Source organism: Equus quagga, chromosome 7 (genome assembly GCF_021613505.1).
Source record: "Equus quagga isolate Etosha38 chromosome 7, UCLA_HA_Equagga_1.0, whole genome shotgun sequence".
In the NCBI taxonomy this organism is placed as follows: Eukaryota; Metazoa; Chordata; class Mammalia; order Perissodactyla; family Equidae; genus Equus; species Equus quagga.
Window position 1 is genome coordinate 127309096 of NC_060273.1, and position 14843 is coordinate 127323938.

Genomic DNA, 14843 nt, shown 5'->3' on the forward strand with positions numbered 1-14843 from the left:
GCTACTATATGCCAGGTACTATGCGACACAGCGGGGATACTGACTGGAGTAAGACACGGCCCTTTATGCTCAACGAGATGACATCCACTAGGGGGAGCGAAATACATACATAAGAGTAATAACTGTGTGGAAGGCGCTGGGATAGTCTGTGTGGAAGGTGTCGGGGGTGGGGGTGGGTATCAGAAAGAAATGGGCAAATCTGGCCCAGGATTGGTCAGGAAAAGTCTTCAGAGGGAAGGTACCCCTGGCACACGTTTCTGAGGCTCCTTACCCAGAATAAGGAGGCTGCAGAGGTGAGCATGGACAGTTAGGCTTCTGTATGATGCTAACTGCAGTGACCGAAGGTGAGACCTTTGGGCTGGGCCTTCTGAGTCACGCACACGCTCCATCTCACACTGACCTGGTCTGAGGAAAAAGATCCCCCTATGAGTTCAACGTGGCTGCCTCGGAGAACAACACACCATCTGAGCCTGAGCCGCACGTAAGTGATGTCTGAGTACCACGGTTTTTAGAAATTATCTCTTCTTTATTGGCACATTCATATAAAAAGTTTGATATATTTGGGCTGGTAAAAGAAAGCCACAGTGTATATAAAGAAGGAAGTTAAAAAATACATGGCTTTAGTGTTTGGAGAAGCAGTTACGGATTGCTTCCTCAGTTTAATTATCCAGGCGATCGAAATTCTGGGTTTGAAACTCTTGAAAGTCCTCTGGGATGGTATCTGCAAACAAGAAGAGGCACAGCGGGGGTTAGTGAGGCTGCTGACACCCTGGAGGCCCGTCCCTCTCTTGCTGTGCGGGCATCCTGTAGGGGTCAGTGTCAGCCTGCCCAGCTGGCCCGGCAGCCACTTTCGACTTCAGGCTGCTCTGCAAATTGTTGGCTTAAAGCCCAGGAGTGCTCATTCACAGGCCTCGAGAAAATTAGCAGGCAGAGCAAATTTTGAGTCTGACTATGTTTGAGCCATATGAAAATAAAGGCTGCCTGTAAATTAAACCTGACTGAATCCTAAACCAAGCAGTTTAATTCCATGGGTCTCGATTTCCTCCTCCATCAAATAGGAAAAGTGAAATCTACCTTTTACTTCGGTGACACAGGGACTATCAGGTTTTAATGCGCATGAGCTTTGGGCTTCTGGGAGGAAAGTGTGCTATAAAAATGAGGTGGCATTATTTGATTAGTTCGAGTAATAATACTTGCAGTAACAAGACTGTACGTTACCATTGCAGCGATACTTGAGGTTGGACCAAATGATGTTTTCCTGGGAGAAGCAGAAGACGCCAAGCCGGCCTCCACGCATGGTGGTGTCGATGGTGACCCCGGAGTCAGCCACCAACTCGGAGCCTTCATAAAATCGTACCCTGCAGACAACACAGCCCGAGCGGGTCTCCGTGAAACTCATCATGGTCAGGGTGAAGTGCCCATCATGAGACCAGGGTCCCACTCCTCAGACACCCGCATCTTTCTCTCCTTCATACTCCATTTGTCACAGACCTGCATGTGCTCCAGCTGTCCCCCTTTCCTGCTAGATTGGAAGCTCCATGAGGTCAGGGACCGTGTGTCCATGTGCTCTATCTTCTGTCTCTCCAAAGGTGTAACACGATGTTGGGCACAGAGTCAAACTTGATGGGAACTTGCTGGGTCGCAATACGACCCAGGACTAAGAGGCTTTGCGACTTCATTGTCTTGTGAGTTACCTTGTCTAGACACCATGCTGAAAAACGGCTCCTCTCCTTAGGTCTGACTGATATCATTTGTTGGAATCTCAGAGCAGAGATTCTCATCAGGAGTGACAGCGTGCCCTCAGCAAGGCTGTAGAAATTTGTGAGGGTATTTATGACTGTCACTGTGGCATTCAGTGACAGAAGCCAGGGATGCTGATGGCTTACAATATCCTGAAGAGAACAATCAAAACTTTTCCTGCATCCCATACACTTCTGGAATGTTCCTCCAGACACTTGGGTAAGTGAAGAGCCTGTGTACAATTATCCAGGCCTAGAAACTAACTTGTTTTCACTTGTGAACATCAAGTACTTATTGCAGTTTTAATATAAAGTGAATTTTCTAGGGTAAATTGAGAAACTGTTGAGTACCTTGTTGTGTTTGAAAATTAAGAGCTGTCCACCATTATAGAAATTCCCATCACTGTTGGCAAGACCACTGCAGTATTTAAGTCACCAAAACCACAGCCTGTGTTAGAATGTCACCCCCACAGTGATTCCAGGTAACGGCGCAAGTGCCTGTCTCACTTTGTGTTCTGGTGTGGTCCTGCCCAAGCGTTTACAAGATTTTGTTATAAATTATTCTCTTTTCTCTATTATATTCTTAGGGATCAGATTGATTTTCTAAAATTATAGGTGCAGGTAGGTTATTTTCTATGATTTCATTTTGGGACAGAAGAGGGTACATTTCAAAATATTTGTTATAAGAAAGAGGTGTTAGGCTTAATCGGGCTGAGAACATGATTATGTTACTGTGAGACAAACACAGAACATTTGACATAATGTCTCAGAGAAGAGCAAAACATGAACTAGCCCTCGTGATTTCCTTTTCTCCACTAGGCTGCTTTCCTGCCCTGGTCAGCGGAAGGCAATCAGTACACCTTCCCAAATGCGCTATGGAGGCTGGCGTGGGCGCTGATCTGTAAGTCTGAGGAATGAGACGGGAAGCACAATACGTAAGTCTGAACTTCAGAGATGTAGTCCTAAGCCATCCTAACTTCTGGGGATAGTTTTTAGCTTTTGTTCTGAAATAGTTCTCTAGGAAAATAGGCAGATGACACTGGCGCACGTGAAGATCAGTTCACGCCGCGTGCATCGTGCCAGGCACTGGGGACCAAGATAAACTAAGACACAGGCGCTGTCCTCACGGAGTTTGCAGTCCAGGAGGGAAGACAGACGGGAAGGGAGTCCCTGCGGTGCAGTGGGACATATTTGAATAAGTGATCGTTCAGGGCCCAGAGGGATTGCAGGGGAGGTGTGGATGGAGACTCGGCCCCACGTCCCAGCCCACACCGGTCAGTGTGTCCACGCTCGGGCATCTCTGAGAGCACAGCAGGAGGGATCACCATTCAAGTGCACCAGGCCCCTGGGGCTGAGACCTCCCCCTGTGAAGGTCCTTCCACCCCAGTTTGGCCCTCCTGTCCAGTGGTCAGTCTGAGGTCTCAGAAATCCTGGCATGCCCTTGAGGGTCAGGACTGCTCAGGGCAGCGAGGGCTCTGCGGTGCTGAATGAGCGGGCGCTTTGCTTCAGGTGCCAGGTGAGGAGACGGGCCCTCTGCCTACCTGATGTAGCCCACCTGGGGCCGGTGTTGCAGGAACCAGCGGTAGGATACCTTGTCCTTCCAGCCCACGTTCCTGGAGTCCTTCCACAGCAGCCTCACCTGGTCGCTGGTGTCCCCGGTGTGCCACAGGGAGTTGCGGAGATGCTCCCCTGGACCTGTCTGAGACTTCACGGCCTGGACAATGACACAGGCAAGGCTTTAGAACAGAATGCACAGACCACCCACCCTTCCTGGGTGCCTAGGGTGGTGAATTCTTGGGGACGATCTGGCTGCCTTGGATTCAGACAAAAGCATAACCACTTAAGTGCCATGTCTACTGAGGTGACCCCAACCCATTAGTAATCAGCACTGGCCAATATTCCACTAGCCCGTTCCACATTTTTCCTGCTGTAAATCCATCGTTCCCCACATTTGTCTGATGGGGGCTTGAAGTCTGCCTTTTCTCCCAGCAGGAAGGACAGGCGTAGTCGCTCAGCCTTCAAAGTCAGCCCTCTCAAGGAAACAGACGAGCCCATCTCCAACATGGTGTGCCTGAAGATGTACCCCCAAATCTTTACTCGGGTTGACGTTCTCACCATTAGAGGCACCCAGGGGTTAGAATGTAGCTCGTACGTGGGAATGAAGGCAGGGCCCTGACCTGAACACTAGCACAAATGCATCAACTTCTCGGATGAACTAAATGCCATATGGGAGAAACCAGAATTTAAAAGGAGGGTGAAGATCCTGGAAGGAAGGGAGACGAGTGACTTTAAACCACCAACACCTTAAGCTGAATGCCAGGTTCTGCAACAGCTCGGAACGGGGTGGCCTGCCAATACGTCTGCTCTGTCTGCTTCCACATGACCACGTAGAAGCTGGAGCTGTCTTGGTAACCAAAGATAAAGCCGGCATAATCATCGTCCGTCTGGGTGTTTACGTGGAAGGTCCCCTCAAAGTCAACTCCATTAAAAGCTGTGTACCCTGCAGAGATCAGGATAAGACATTAGAAAGGCAGACAAGCCACAGGAACACCTGGAAAGAGTGAATTCTACACTAGTGGTAACTGAGGCCCTGGACATACCCACTGCCAGGCCGGGGTCACTGTTCATGGTCTGCACGATCTCCATGCCCTGCAGAGAGAGTTGGAGGGGTTAAGAGCAATCCTAGAGGGCCTGGAGAAAGCTCAAGGACGCCCAGAACCTCAGGCGTCATGGGTGAGTGGTAAGTGATGTCTGACCTCCACGTAAAGATCTCATTATCTGAGGAATTGCTGTACCTGATTATGTGCTCAAAGAAAGGACTAATTTGTTAAAAAAAAAAAAAGTTCAAAGCAGAATAGAAATAATTTTGCTGAAATTGTCATTTAAGCTGATCCAATAAACTCTTACTTGGAGAACGTACACTTCTAATGAAGGTGACTTGCTGGGTGATGCTAGAAAGCTTAAGCCTCTCTGTGCCTTCCTCCTTCAGTCACACAGTGACCAGGACACGCAGGAGGCAGTCTCCTAGAGAGATCAGGAGCCTGGCTCTAGGGTCAGACCACCTGGGTCCCAATGCCAGCAATCTCAGCCATCCTCCTGCAGTGCTTCCGTGAGCCACCATTAAAGCTTCATGAGACTCAGTCTCATCATCCGTACCACGGGGCTGATGACTGCTTTGTGGTAGGGCTATTGTGAGGAATAAATGCAATGTGGAACAGCACCTGGCTTGCAGTCAGCACCCTCCAAAGTTACCTACTGCCCTCAGAAGGGCCTGTGTTGAGAGGCAAAGCTGAGCTCTTGCCGGCCATGTGACACTCACCTGGTTCAGGACCACCCAGTTGGGATCGATCTGGGCGTCGCCTTCAGGGTCCAGAACCACAGTCTGGTAGGCCCTGAAGTCGGTCAGGGTGACCTCCGCGTTCTCTGGGCAGACGTCGATCCAGTCGATGACCTGGTCCTGGTCAAAGTCTGTCTCACAGATGTCTCCCACACCGTCTCCTGAGTGGGGAGGAGGAGGCGAGAGGAGGTTGATCGTACCGACACCCCCACCCAGACCCCACCATTCCTCGACAGAGAAACGGGCTGGGCAAGGAGCGGAAGAGAGCCCAAGCTCCACCTCCAGGGCTCTGGTTTGCACCCTCATCGGGAGAGAAGCCCTAGAATCAGCTGCATCTGAGCTGGCCCTGGGCCCCCACCCCAGAGTCCTTGTGGTGGGTTGGTGAACCCCACTGAATGTGATCAAAAGAACTTCCTGGGGACAGAGTGGAGGGCAACCATTCAAAACTGACCTTACAGGAAACTCTGGGTGTCCTCTGAGGACAGTGGGGTTCACCAACTGGAGGATCCTAAGCCTGACCTTACACAAGCAAAATGTCTCTAGCACTTTCTGGACTATAATGTATATAAAACAGGGGAATTATTGTCACCACAGCATCTCTACGACCGTAATTTCTGGTGGTCCTTAGGCTGAAGCTGGCCCACCGTGTGTTTTGTTCCGCTGACATGATGGTATTAAGATATCTGAATTTGCATAGCTGTGGATGGACATGCCCCACCAGCTCGCCACAGTCCTCAGCTCTCTGCTGCCTCATTTCTGGCTTTGTGCATCCCTTTCCTTATCTGCTTGGCCCCGCAGGCATCTGAGTTTATGGCCCCACCTAAGCCATGTGCTGCTGTGACTCCTGGTGAAAGGAGCAAGCGGGATGGTGGAGCAGCTCTCCAAGCCCCTGGAGCAGGTGCGTGAGGCTGCTTCTCTGCTCCTAGGATCTCATCCTAGGGCCACTCGGAAGCTGCCAAGCAGCTTTTCTCAGACAGAGGTGGAAACCAGTGTCTACCACACGTCTACTGTCCACACAGGCTGTGGCTACTCAGAGAAGCCGGTTCCCTGGGAGAGGTGCGCCACCAGGTGCCTGGCTGAAGGGAGCCCGGGGTCCCACGCAGCCCTGGGCTGTGCCCACTTACTGTTGCTATCCTCCTGGGCTGGGTTGGGGACCAGCCGGCAGTTGTCTGGTCCAGGGGGCACCAGGTCTGGGATGCCGTCATTGTCATCGTCATCATCACACTCGTCACCAATTCCATCCTTGTCAGTGTCCAGCTGGGCACTGTTAATGACAGTGGGGCAGTTGTCTGTACTGTCCTGGTGCCCGTCTCCGTCACTGTGTGAGGAAGGAGAGGTGGTTTGCATCACAGAGGGCAGGAAGAGTCCAGCGCTCAGGAGGGAGAGTTTGGGTTTGGGGTTTTAACCAGGCTTGGTCTAGTATCAAACCCACATGTCCTTAGATGAGGCTGCCCTCTGGGCTCAGAGACCATTTTCCCCACTTCCTCAACCTGTTTCAAGTAGATCAGGTCCTACGCAGGAAGATAGGGCTGGTTTCCATGATTTTGTGACCAGATGCTCCTATCGGTCCCTGGGACTGATGTGCAAAGGGAACAATGTGAGGGCCAGGGAGTAGACTGCTCGGTGTGAACCCAGGCTCAGCTGCGCACCAGCTTGTGGCCCCAAGCATGATCCCTGACCCCTCGATGGCTCAGTGTCCTCCTCCGTAAAATGGGAACATAACAAAGCCTACTGCATAGGGTTGTTGTGAAGATTGAGTGATTAGAATGGTGCATATTCAATTTTAATAGATGAAAAAGCATTTCTAACCACCAGGCTCTTAGGAAGCCTTGCAATGTTTTCCTTTCTATTACTCTTCATAATCCCCTGCCAGCGGACCCAAGCAGGATTGGATGTGAGGGCCAGCAGGAGAGTGGCGAAGAGGACAGAGCCGCTGCTTCCCCACAGGTGGGCATGTAGGCTGGGCTCAGGCTTGTAAAGCACTTCTCAGAACCCTCATTCTCTGCCTGCCTGATTTTTCTTCTTTCCAGGTCTAATGGCCACCCGAGGATGAGGCTGCCCTGTCCCCAAGGTTTCCCTGAGGTGATGGAGACCGCCTGTGGCTACTGTGGATCAGAGTAGATACTCCCTTCACCTGGCTCTACCCATGGGCTGTGCTGGGCTGGGAACTGCCCCTATGCAGTCTAGGATGGGACGGAGAGGGGTGCCAGGGACCAGTCTATGTCCTTCACGCCATGCTTCCCGGGGTGGGTCCCAGAGAACATGAGGCCAACCTGGACAAGCAGAGACAACACGGCTCAAACAGTGAAATTCCTGGGCATGTAGCAGGGCTGCTTTTGAAATCACAAGCTTGAGCTATTTCCATTAGTGGCCATTCTATACAGGCTTGAAGATTTTTATGCAAAAGCAAGCAGTTCCTGTCCTCCTCGCCAGGGTTCAAGTTTGTGGGAAACGTAGCAGAATGAGTCATTTATTTTAGGCAAATATCTAGCGGCTGGTGGAATAGGATATTTTAGAAATTACTTTGACGGCGATCAGAGTACAGGATGACCTGCAACAGGAAACATTCCTGATGGGCATCATTTAGCGAGGTTGCCACGGCACCAGTTCTGCCTTCCTCTCAAAAATGGAGACATCCTATGTGAGACTCTGTTGTGGACTTGCCTCTCCTCAAGCTGTGGCAACAATATAACACAGCCACCACTTTCTGTAGGTCACCTGAGGGCCAGCACTGGGCCAGGGGCATTCCCTGCAGTATCCTTCATTTTCACTATAACCTGCCAGATGCATTTAATTATCTCTCTGTTGCATGAAGAAATTGAGATTCTGAGAGATTGACAGATGTGTTTAAGTTCACTTGCTGAGCATGTACTTTGCAGCAAGGACACTGAGCACAAGGACGGAGAGGGGACTTTATAGGAGTTGGCCTTGAGCAAGGTTTGGCTTGAGAACCGCTGTCTGCAGGGCAACCTCTCAGAAGAGGTTGAGAAGGGCAAGCTACGTTCCTTCCTGCTTTGCCTTTCAGAATCCCTGCCTCTCATCCTGGCCCACTGCCTCTATAAGGATTCCCTACAGAAATGAAAGGGTGGAGAGGGGGGGACCGCAGGACCTCTGGGGCAGAGCTGCACACGTCTGTGTTTTTGGTGATGTTCCTACGGCATCTGATCCAGCCGTGTGTCCTAACAAAGGGCTCCATCCATGTGGGGCGAGCAGGGCTGACAACATTCATTTGCATAGAACAATTCCACTCAAATAAAGGAGACTGAAAGAAAAAATCCTAAGGACAATGAAATAACAGTGATCTCTCAGCAAACTGAAGCTTTCTATTACGGGACAATGGAGAAGCTTTCCTGCGCTCAAAGTAGAATAGTAAAAGAGCGAATACCTGCAGAGTGCCGTCAATGGAATGGAAACTGTAATGTGCACTCTTCATAAATTAACTCAGTTAATTTTCACAACAGTCCTATGTGCTACCTTCCGTGTCATTCCCCTTTTACGGATGAGAAAATCGAGGCACAGAGAGATTAGGTAAGTTGCCTAAGGCCGGCTGTTTGTCAGTGAAGGAGCTGGGACTTAAATAGAACTGTGTCACTCCAGAGCCCATCTCTGCAGCGAGATGCTATGCTGCCTGTCTTGTAATAGAATCTCACTTGCTAGAGTGCCTAGTGGCCCCTCCTGATACTGTGACCCCCATGCAGAACTTTCAAGGAGGCAGGGCTGTTGTCCCCTGAGCAGCTCAGTCTACCCAGAGAGATCCCAAAGCATGGTGGCAGCAGAAAGCTCTGAAAGAAAGAGCACATCTGGCCCTGTGCCGCTGGGAGATGTGCCATACCTGTCCTGGTTGGTGTCACAGGAGTCCCCAACCAGGTCGTTATCCACATCAGACTGCAAAGAGAACAGAATGTGTTGTTACTTATCCCTGGGCCTGCATGCACAGAATGTTCCAGAGGAGGCAGACCTGGTCCATCCTCACTGGATCTCTGGAATTGGGGTGATGCAAAACTGCAAAAGGACAACACCATATCAATGTAGGCACAATGCTGAACTTTCACAAAAGGCCTTCCAAAATATCAAGCTCCATGGATGGGCTGCCTACACACCAGACGAGCTGGTTGGGAAGGGCACTGGGGCAGCGTGGCCGCAGGTGGAGATGCGGAACTCTGGCACGGGTCGGAGGGGAGCCAGCCACAGGCACGGGGACGAGGCACTCTGGTGGTGATGTGCTTCTGCATGTTGGAGTGGAGCCAGCATGGGAGTGAGTCACAGAGGGAACAATGACTCCCTCTCTCAGGGCTTAGAAAACCCACGACCCATCACAGCCAATTATCCAGACAGGAAGGAGGAGTGAGAGGGGAACACCACGTCGCTACTGAACTTAATCTGAAACGTCCACACACAGGCTGTGTAGGGGTTTTGGGACTAAACGGTTAATTTCCACATAATATTTTCCTGTCTGCAGAAAAAATTTGTTTTGGGCATCATTAAACTCATATTATTAATGTCACAGGCTATCTACAGCTAGCCTGGGAGATTAGTCCAGAGGGCCTCAGATCTCCTGTAATGTCCTTCCTGTCACCTCTGGGCCTGAAGTCTGCAATTTCACCCCCTCTGCTCTGTTAGGTATGCAGCAACAGCAAAGAACTGAGCCGGCGGGCTGTGCTGTGATTTTAGACATTGGTCTTCAGTGAATCTTTGCGTATGGAATTCAGCCCAGAGACTGCATTCCCTGTATCCTACTAACCTGGTTAGGGTTGCTGACATCAGGACAACTGTCGCAGGCATCCCCCACGCCATCACCATCCTTGTCCTGTTGGTCACGATTGGGAGCTTTGGGGCAGTTGTCCAGAATGTTTTTTATTCCTATGAGAAACAAATGCTTCCTTGAGGCAGGCGAACACCCCAGAGAGGTCTGGGACACAGACTTGTAGGTGCTGTGGCGATCACGCCTGCACACAGGCAGTAGTGGCCTCTGCTGGGGCCACCCTCAGACAGCCACTGTGTTTTTAGCAGTTATCTGGACGTAGCGTCAAAGGATGGGTTCTGGGTGACTTGAAAACGAAGGGTGATCTGAGGCATTTATCCAGTGAGTTATAAGTTGTCCAACACAGCAAGGGCTGTCACTGCAACCAGAGGAGGGGGTCCCGAGGGCTAGGTGGGCCACGCCTGGAGAGGGAGCACCTGTGGGCATGTGAACTGTGACTGAGACTAAGGGCTCTGGCAGGGGTATGCTGGAGCCGGCCCATTGTGACGCTCTCTTCCCAGCTTCCCCTTCAATCCTGTCGTCTCGCACTGTTAGCTTGAAATCAGCGATGGTGGGAGTGGTAGTTACATCATGGAAACTGGCAAATGCTACAACTCGGAGCTTTTTGTGTATGTTTTGTTGAGCTGGTTTACCAGCACAGCACTGGGGTGGGGAGTGTATTTCTAAAAGGAGTTTCCTTCAAGACGTTGTCATGTGCTGTTTTTCAGAAACTATTGGAGCCACCTGCACTTTGATGATAGTCATCTATGTGTTATGGAAGCTCTACAGGAACAAATGTCCTTCCTCAAGTCCTGTGAGGCTCCAGGGGGCGCCATGCACACAGACCACAACAGGAGGCCCCTTCAGCAGACCCTGGAGCTGGGTGATGCAGCCGCCCTGCCTCCACAGCCCTTCCCAGAACAGGCAGGGGATGTCCATGTCTGGCAAATGCCTGGTTCTCTGCAGCAGGAGCCCGACTCGGAGGCGGTAGCCTGTGGCCCTGTTCAAGGCCCCTAGTTCAATTCTCCATTTCCAGGACTCTCACGCAGGAAAGGGACGGTGAGGAGTGGGCAAAGGTACAATCTGGAAGACAGATGCCCTACAAAGACACAGCCCTGAAAGACACTGCCTGAAGGGACTCCTACAAGGGTTCTGGCAATGATGTAGAGTTCCAGAAACACCCAAGGTTATTCAAAAGGAGGGTGGGCTGTGGAATCTCCTTCCACAGAAACAAGTGGACCTCAGGTCCCCCAGGCATAGGCTGTGTTGGAACCACCCGGAGCGGGAAGGCCCCCTGAGTCAGTCGGTCCATTCCTGCTCCTAGCAGAGAACAAGGGCAAACAGACAAATGAGTCCCCCCAAAAAAGACAAAGCAAGCAAACCCACCATCGCCATCCATGTCATCATCACAGGCATCCCCTTTTCCATCCCCATCAGTGTCTTTCTGGTCATTATTTAGGACATTCCGGCAGTTGTCACAGGCATCCCCAAAGATATCTTTGTCACTGTTCCTTTGGTCCATGTTGTGAGTCAGGACACAGTTATCCTAAAGGATCAGAAGACTGAACATTTACTCAGACTTTCACTGAATCCCTCCTGTGTGCCCAGCCGTGTGGTGGATGCCGCCCAACCTCCACCCCCATCGTCATGAGTTGTCAGAACTCAGGAGGCCCAAGTTTGTCAGTTTCATATTTTAAACATTTGAGAATCTTAGAATAAAAAGTTGCAGTGCTAAGGGAATGCGTGCATGGAAACTAACATTTGGGATGATGAATATAAACAGTTGACTTCATGGACTTTATTCCATCACCCCTAGTATGTGGCAATTCACAGGCCTTCCCAGCAAAGCAGGTACCTGCTCATTCAGGACCCCATCTCCATCAGCATCCTCATCACAAGCATCTCCAATGCCATCTCTGTCTGCATCTTCTTGGCCAGAATTTGGCACATACTTGCAGTTGTCCTAAGGGGGGGAAACACAGCTCAGAGAGAAATCCACATCTGTCTTTTTGTTTTTTTCAGCATTATAGAGAGATAACTGACAGGTGAAATTGTAAGATATTTAAAGTGTACAATGTGATGATTTGATATACATGTATACTGTGAAAGGATTTCCCCCATCGAGTTGAATAACACATCCATCACCACACATATTATTCCCCCCCCCCCCCCTTTTTGGGGCAGAAAACATTTAAGTTCTACTCTCTTAGCATATTTCAATCACACAATACAGTGTTATCAGCTATAGTCACCATGTTCTACATTAGATCCTCAGACCTTATTCAACCTATAACTGAAAGTTGGTACCCTTTTACCAACTTCTCCCTATTTCCCCGACTCCCATCTACATCTGTCTTAAGCCAAAAACTATTTCTGACCTCGAGACTGACCAAGGCTGCCTGGCTTTGTCGTTGATGACTGTTTTGCTACATTTAGATGCAGCTACTTTAAAAATGCAGTTTTAAATGGAACCCACAGAACCTCTCCCCCAGATAAGATGTGCCCTTGGGAAGCCAAGTGTATGTGTGTTTGTGTGTGTCTTTTTTCCTGCTTGTCCTCCTTACCTTCTTACAGTTCCTGGCAGAGCATGGCAGTTCCTCATCAGGGTAGCTGTCGATGTCCACATCCTTTCCACAGATGTATCCATCACCAGCCCAACCAACTCCGCACTGTGAAGGGAAAGCCCATCAGAGGCCTGCGAAGCTGAGCCTGGTGGGAGGCTGGTGGCTAACAAGGGCCTCGCTCCTGTGTGTGCATCCCCAGAGGGAGGGCTCAGAGCCAGAAAGCTTTGTTGGGTAGGATTTTAAAACCATCAGGTTGTTTTTCAACAGTCTAATGGTTCAAAATTCAAAAAATATAAAGGGAGTTATAGTGAAACTCCTTTCCACACCTGTTCCCTCTGCTCAGGCAATCAGGGCGATCTGTTCTCATGTACACTTTCTGAGACACGCTGTGCTTAGTCAAGCAAATGCACAGGCACACTCTCTTTTTTTCCTTTAACACAGTTTGTAGCACACACATACACAGTGGTGCACCTTGATTTTTTTTCACTTTTTATTAAGATTATGATAGTTTACAACGTTGTGAAATTTCAGTTGTACATTACTGTTAGTCTTGTTGTAGGTGCACCACTTCACCCTTTGTGCCCTCCCCCCACCCTCACCTTGATTTTTTTCAATTAACATTGTATCTTGGAGCTCTTTCCATATCACTCCACGTGGATTCATGTCATTCTTTTTGGCCACGGATGTATCATACATAAGGTGTGGTATGCGTCTGCCTCAATTAATTCAACCAGTCCTCTCCTGGTGGATGTGAGGTTTTTAAAATCTTTTTCTATTGCAAACAGTGCTGCCACAAATAATTCTAGTACATTTGTCATTCTGCACATGTACCAGTTTCTTAGTGGGATGGTTCAAAGTGGGATGATTCCTGGTTCAAAGGGTATTTGTATTTGTAATTTTGAGTTATTGTCAAAATGTCCCCCATATTATGGTCAACTATCTTCTCCCAGTGGAAATGAATGCGTGAATGGGTGGAGTGGCCTATGTGGCACTTTCCTTATCTTCTTGGGCCACAGTCCTATCTCTGAATCTGACAGTCTTCTCGATCAATCTCCACCAAAGGAGGAACTTTCCGAGGTGCTGTACCTCGGTTCATACCCTTTTCTTTTAACAGAAGAAGGTTCTCACAGGCGCAGTGCAGGGTGTGCACGTTCTCTATTCCCTGGAGGGGTGGGCTCTTACCCTACCACCCTCCAGGTGGGCTCTTAACATCAGCCGCTGGGAACAAGCCTTCACTGTCAGCAGAACAGGCATTAAAATAACAGTTATGCCAAACCAGACTCTATAACCATGTTCTCCAATGCCTACACTGATGCTGCAAGGCCATCCTTATCCCATTTTACAAAAAGGGCAACTAGGCTCAGAGTGGTTGAGTCCCTCGCACAAAGTGTCAGAGCTGGGACTTGAACTCAGGCTCGTCCTGGTCACTGTCTTTCGCCATTTCTATTTGCTTGAGCTCCTCCTCTGACATTCTGTACCCTCGTTGGCCTAGTTAAAGGATGGCTGAGAAACCAGAGAAAGGAAGTCATTCCACAAGTGGTGTCCTGGGGATGAGGGGTCCCTGGGAGCTCAGCCCAGGAGGAGGAGGGGTGGCAGAAGAGCAGAAAGAACAGGGGAGAAGGGGGCCTAGAAAATAAAAGAGAACCAGAAAGGCAGGGAGAGGGAAGAGTCTGAGGGGAACAGAGTCAGGGCCAAAGGAAAGGAAACCTTACATGAGTCAATATTAAATTTCCTGACCTCACTAATCAAAATAAGGTGATTTAAGACTGGTGACTTTCTAAGCCGCAGCCTGCCTGTTCTCAATCATCTGCGCTCTCCTTCTGCAACCAGAGATTTAGGAGGCAGGATTCCAAAGGCAGCCCTCCCAAAACTACCCCTATTTCCGCTCAATTGCTTCAGCAGGGCCTTCAGAAGGCCTGGAAGGCTCAGCCGTGGGGTATGTCCTTGACTCATTTTAATGAAGAAAAAATTCCCTCTAGGAACAAATACATTTTTAATGAGCCATTTTCTGGCAGATTACGTTATTTTAGTAGTCACACCAAGCGTATTAATCCTTTACCATCTGTCGTTGTACCTTATTACAATTTCAAAAACATATTAAGAGCCCCATCACCCACCATCCCAGGGAAGTTGTTAATTTGTTCACAGAAAATGAGGATTTAAACATAGATATACACTTGCCTCTCAATGGTAATAAACACGCGCGAGCAACAGGAATGAGGGAAATTGTTGACTTTTTCCCCCCCTCCACCCTAGCTCGCTGCTTCCTCAGGACCTTGTTACAGACTACCTACATTGCTGGAGAGAGCTGACCTCATTACATTTATTTCTTTAACTTATTTTTGATTCTTCTCATTTTTCCTGTTTGAAAAGTGATATGCTCACTGTAGAAAATTTTGCCAGCATAAAGATAAAGAAGTCTAAGTTTGAGATATAAAGAAGAGGGAAAAAGTCTCCCAGAA

General features: G+C 49.4%; 1 protein-coding gene across 1 annotated transcript in view; it reads right to left on the minus strand.

The window, feature by feature from the left end:
- Nucleotides 1–505: 505 nt before the first annotated feature.
- THBS4 (thrombospondin 4) overlaps nt 506–14843 on the minus strand; it is a 37142-nt gene continuing 22804 nt past the window's right edge. Inside the window, exons 10-21 of the mRNA XM_046667817.1 lie at nt 12382–12486; nt 11673–11780; nt 11204–11363; nt 9818–9936; nt 8909–8961; nt 6201–6394; nt 5059–5237; nt 4340–4388; nt 4043–4239; nt 3281–3453; nt 1219–1358; nt 506–721 (exon numbers count right to left, since the gene is read on the minus strand). Of these exons, the coding sequence (XP_046523773.1) occupies nt 660–721; nt 1219–1358; nt 3281–3453; nt 4043–4239; nt 4340–4388; nt 5059–5237; nt 6201–6394; nt 8909–8961; nt 9818–9936; nt 11204–11363; nt 11673–11780; nt 12382–12486 (1539 nt within the window). The 3' untranslated portion in view covers nt 506–659. The remainder of the gene's footprint in view (nt 722–1218; nt 1359–3280; nt 3454–4042; nt 4240–4339; nt 4389–5058; nt 5238–6200; nt 6395–8908; nt 8962–9817; nt 9937–11203; nt 11364–11672; nt 11781–12381; nt 12487–14843) is intronic.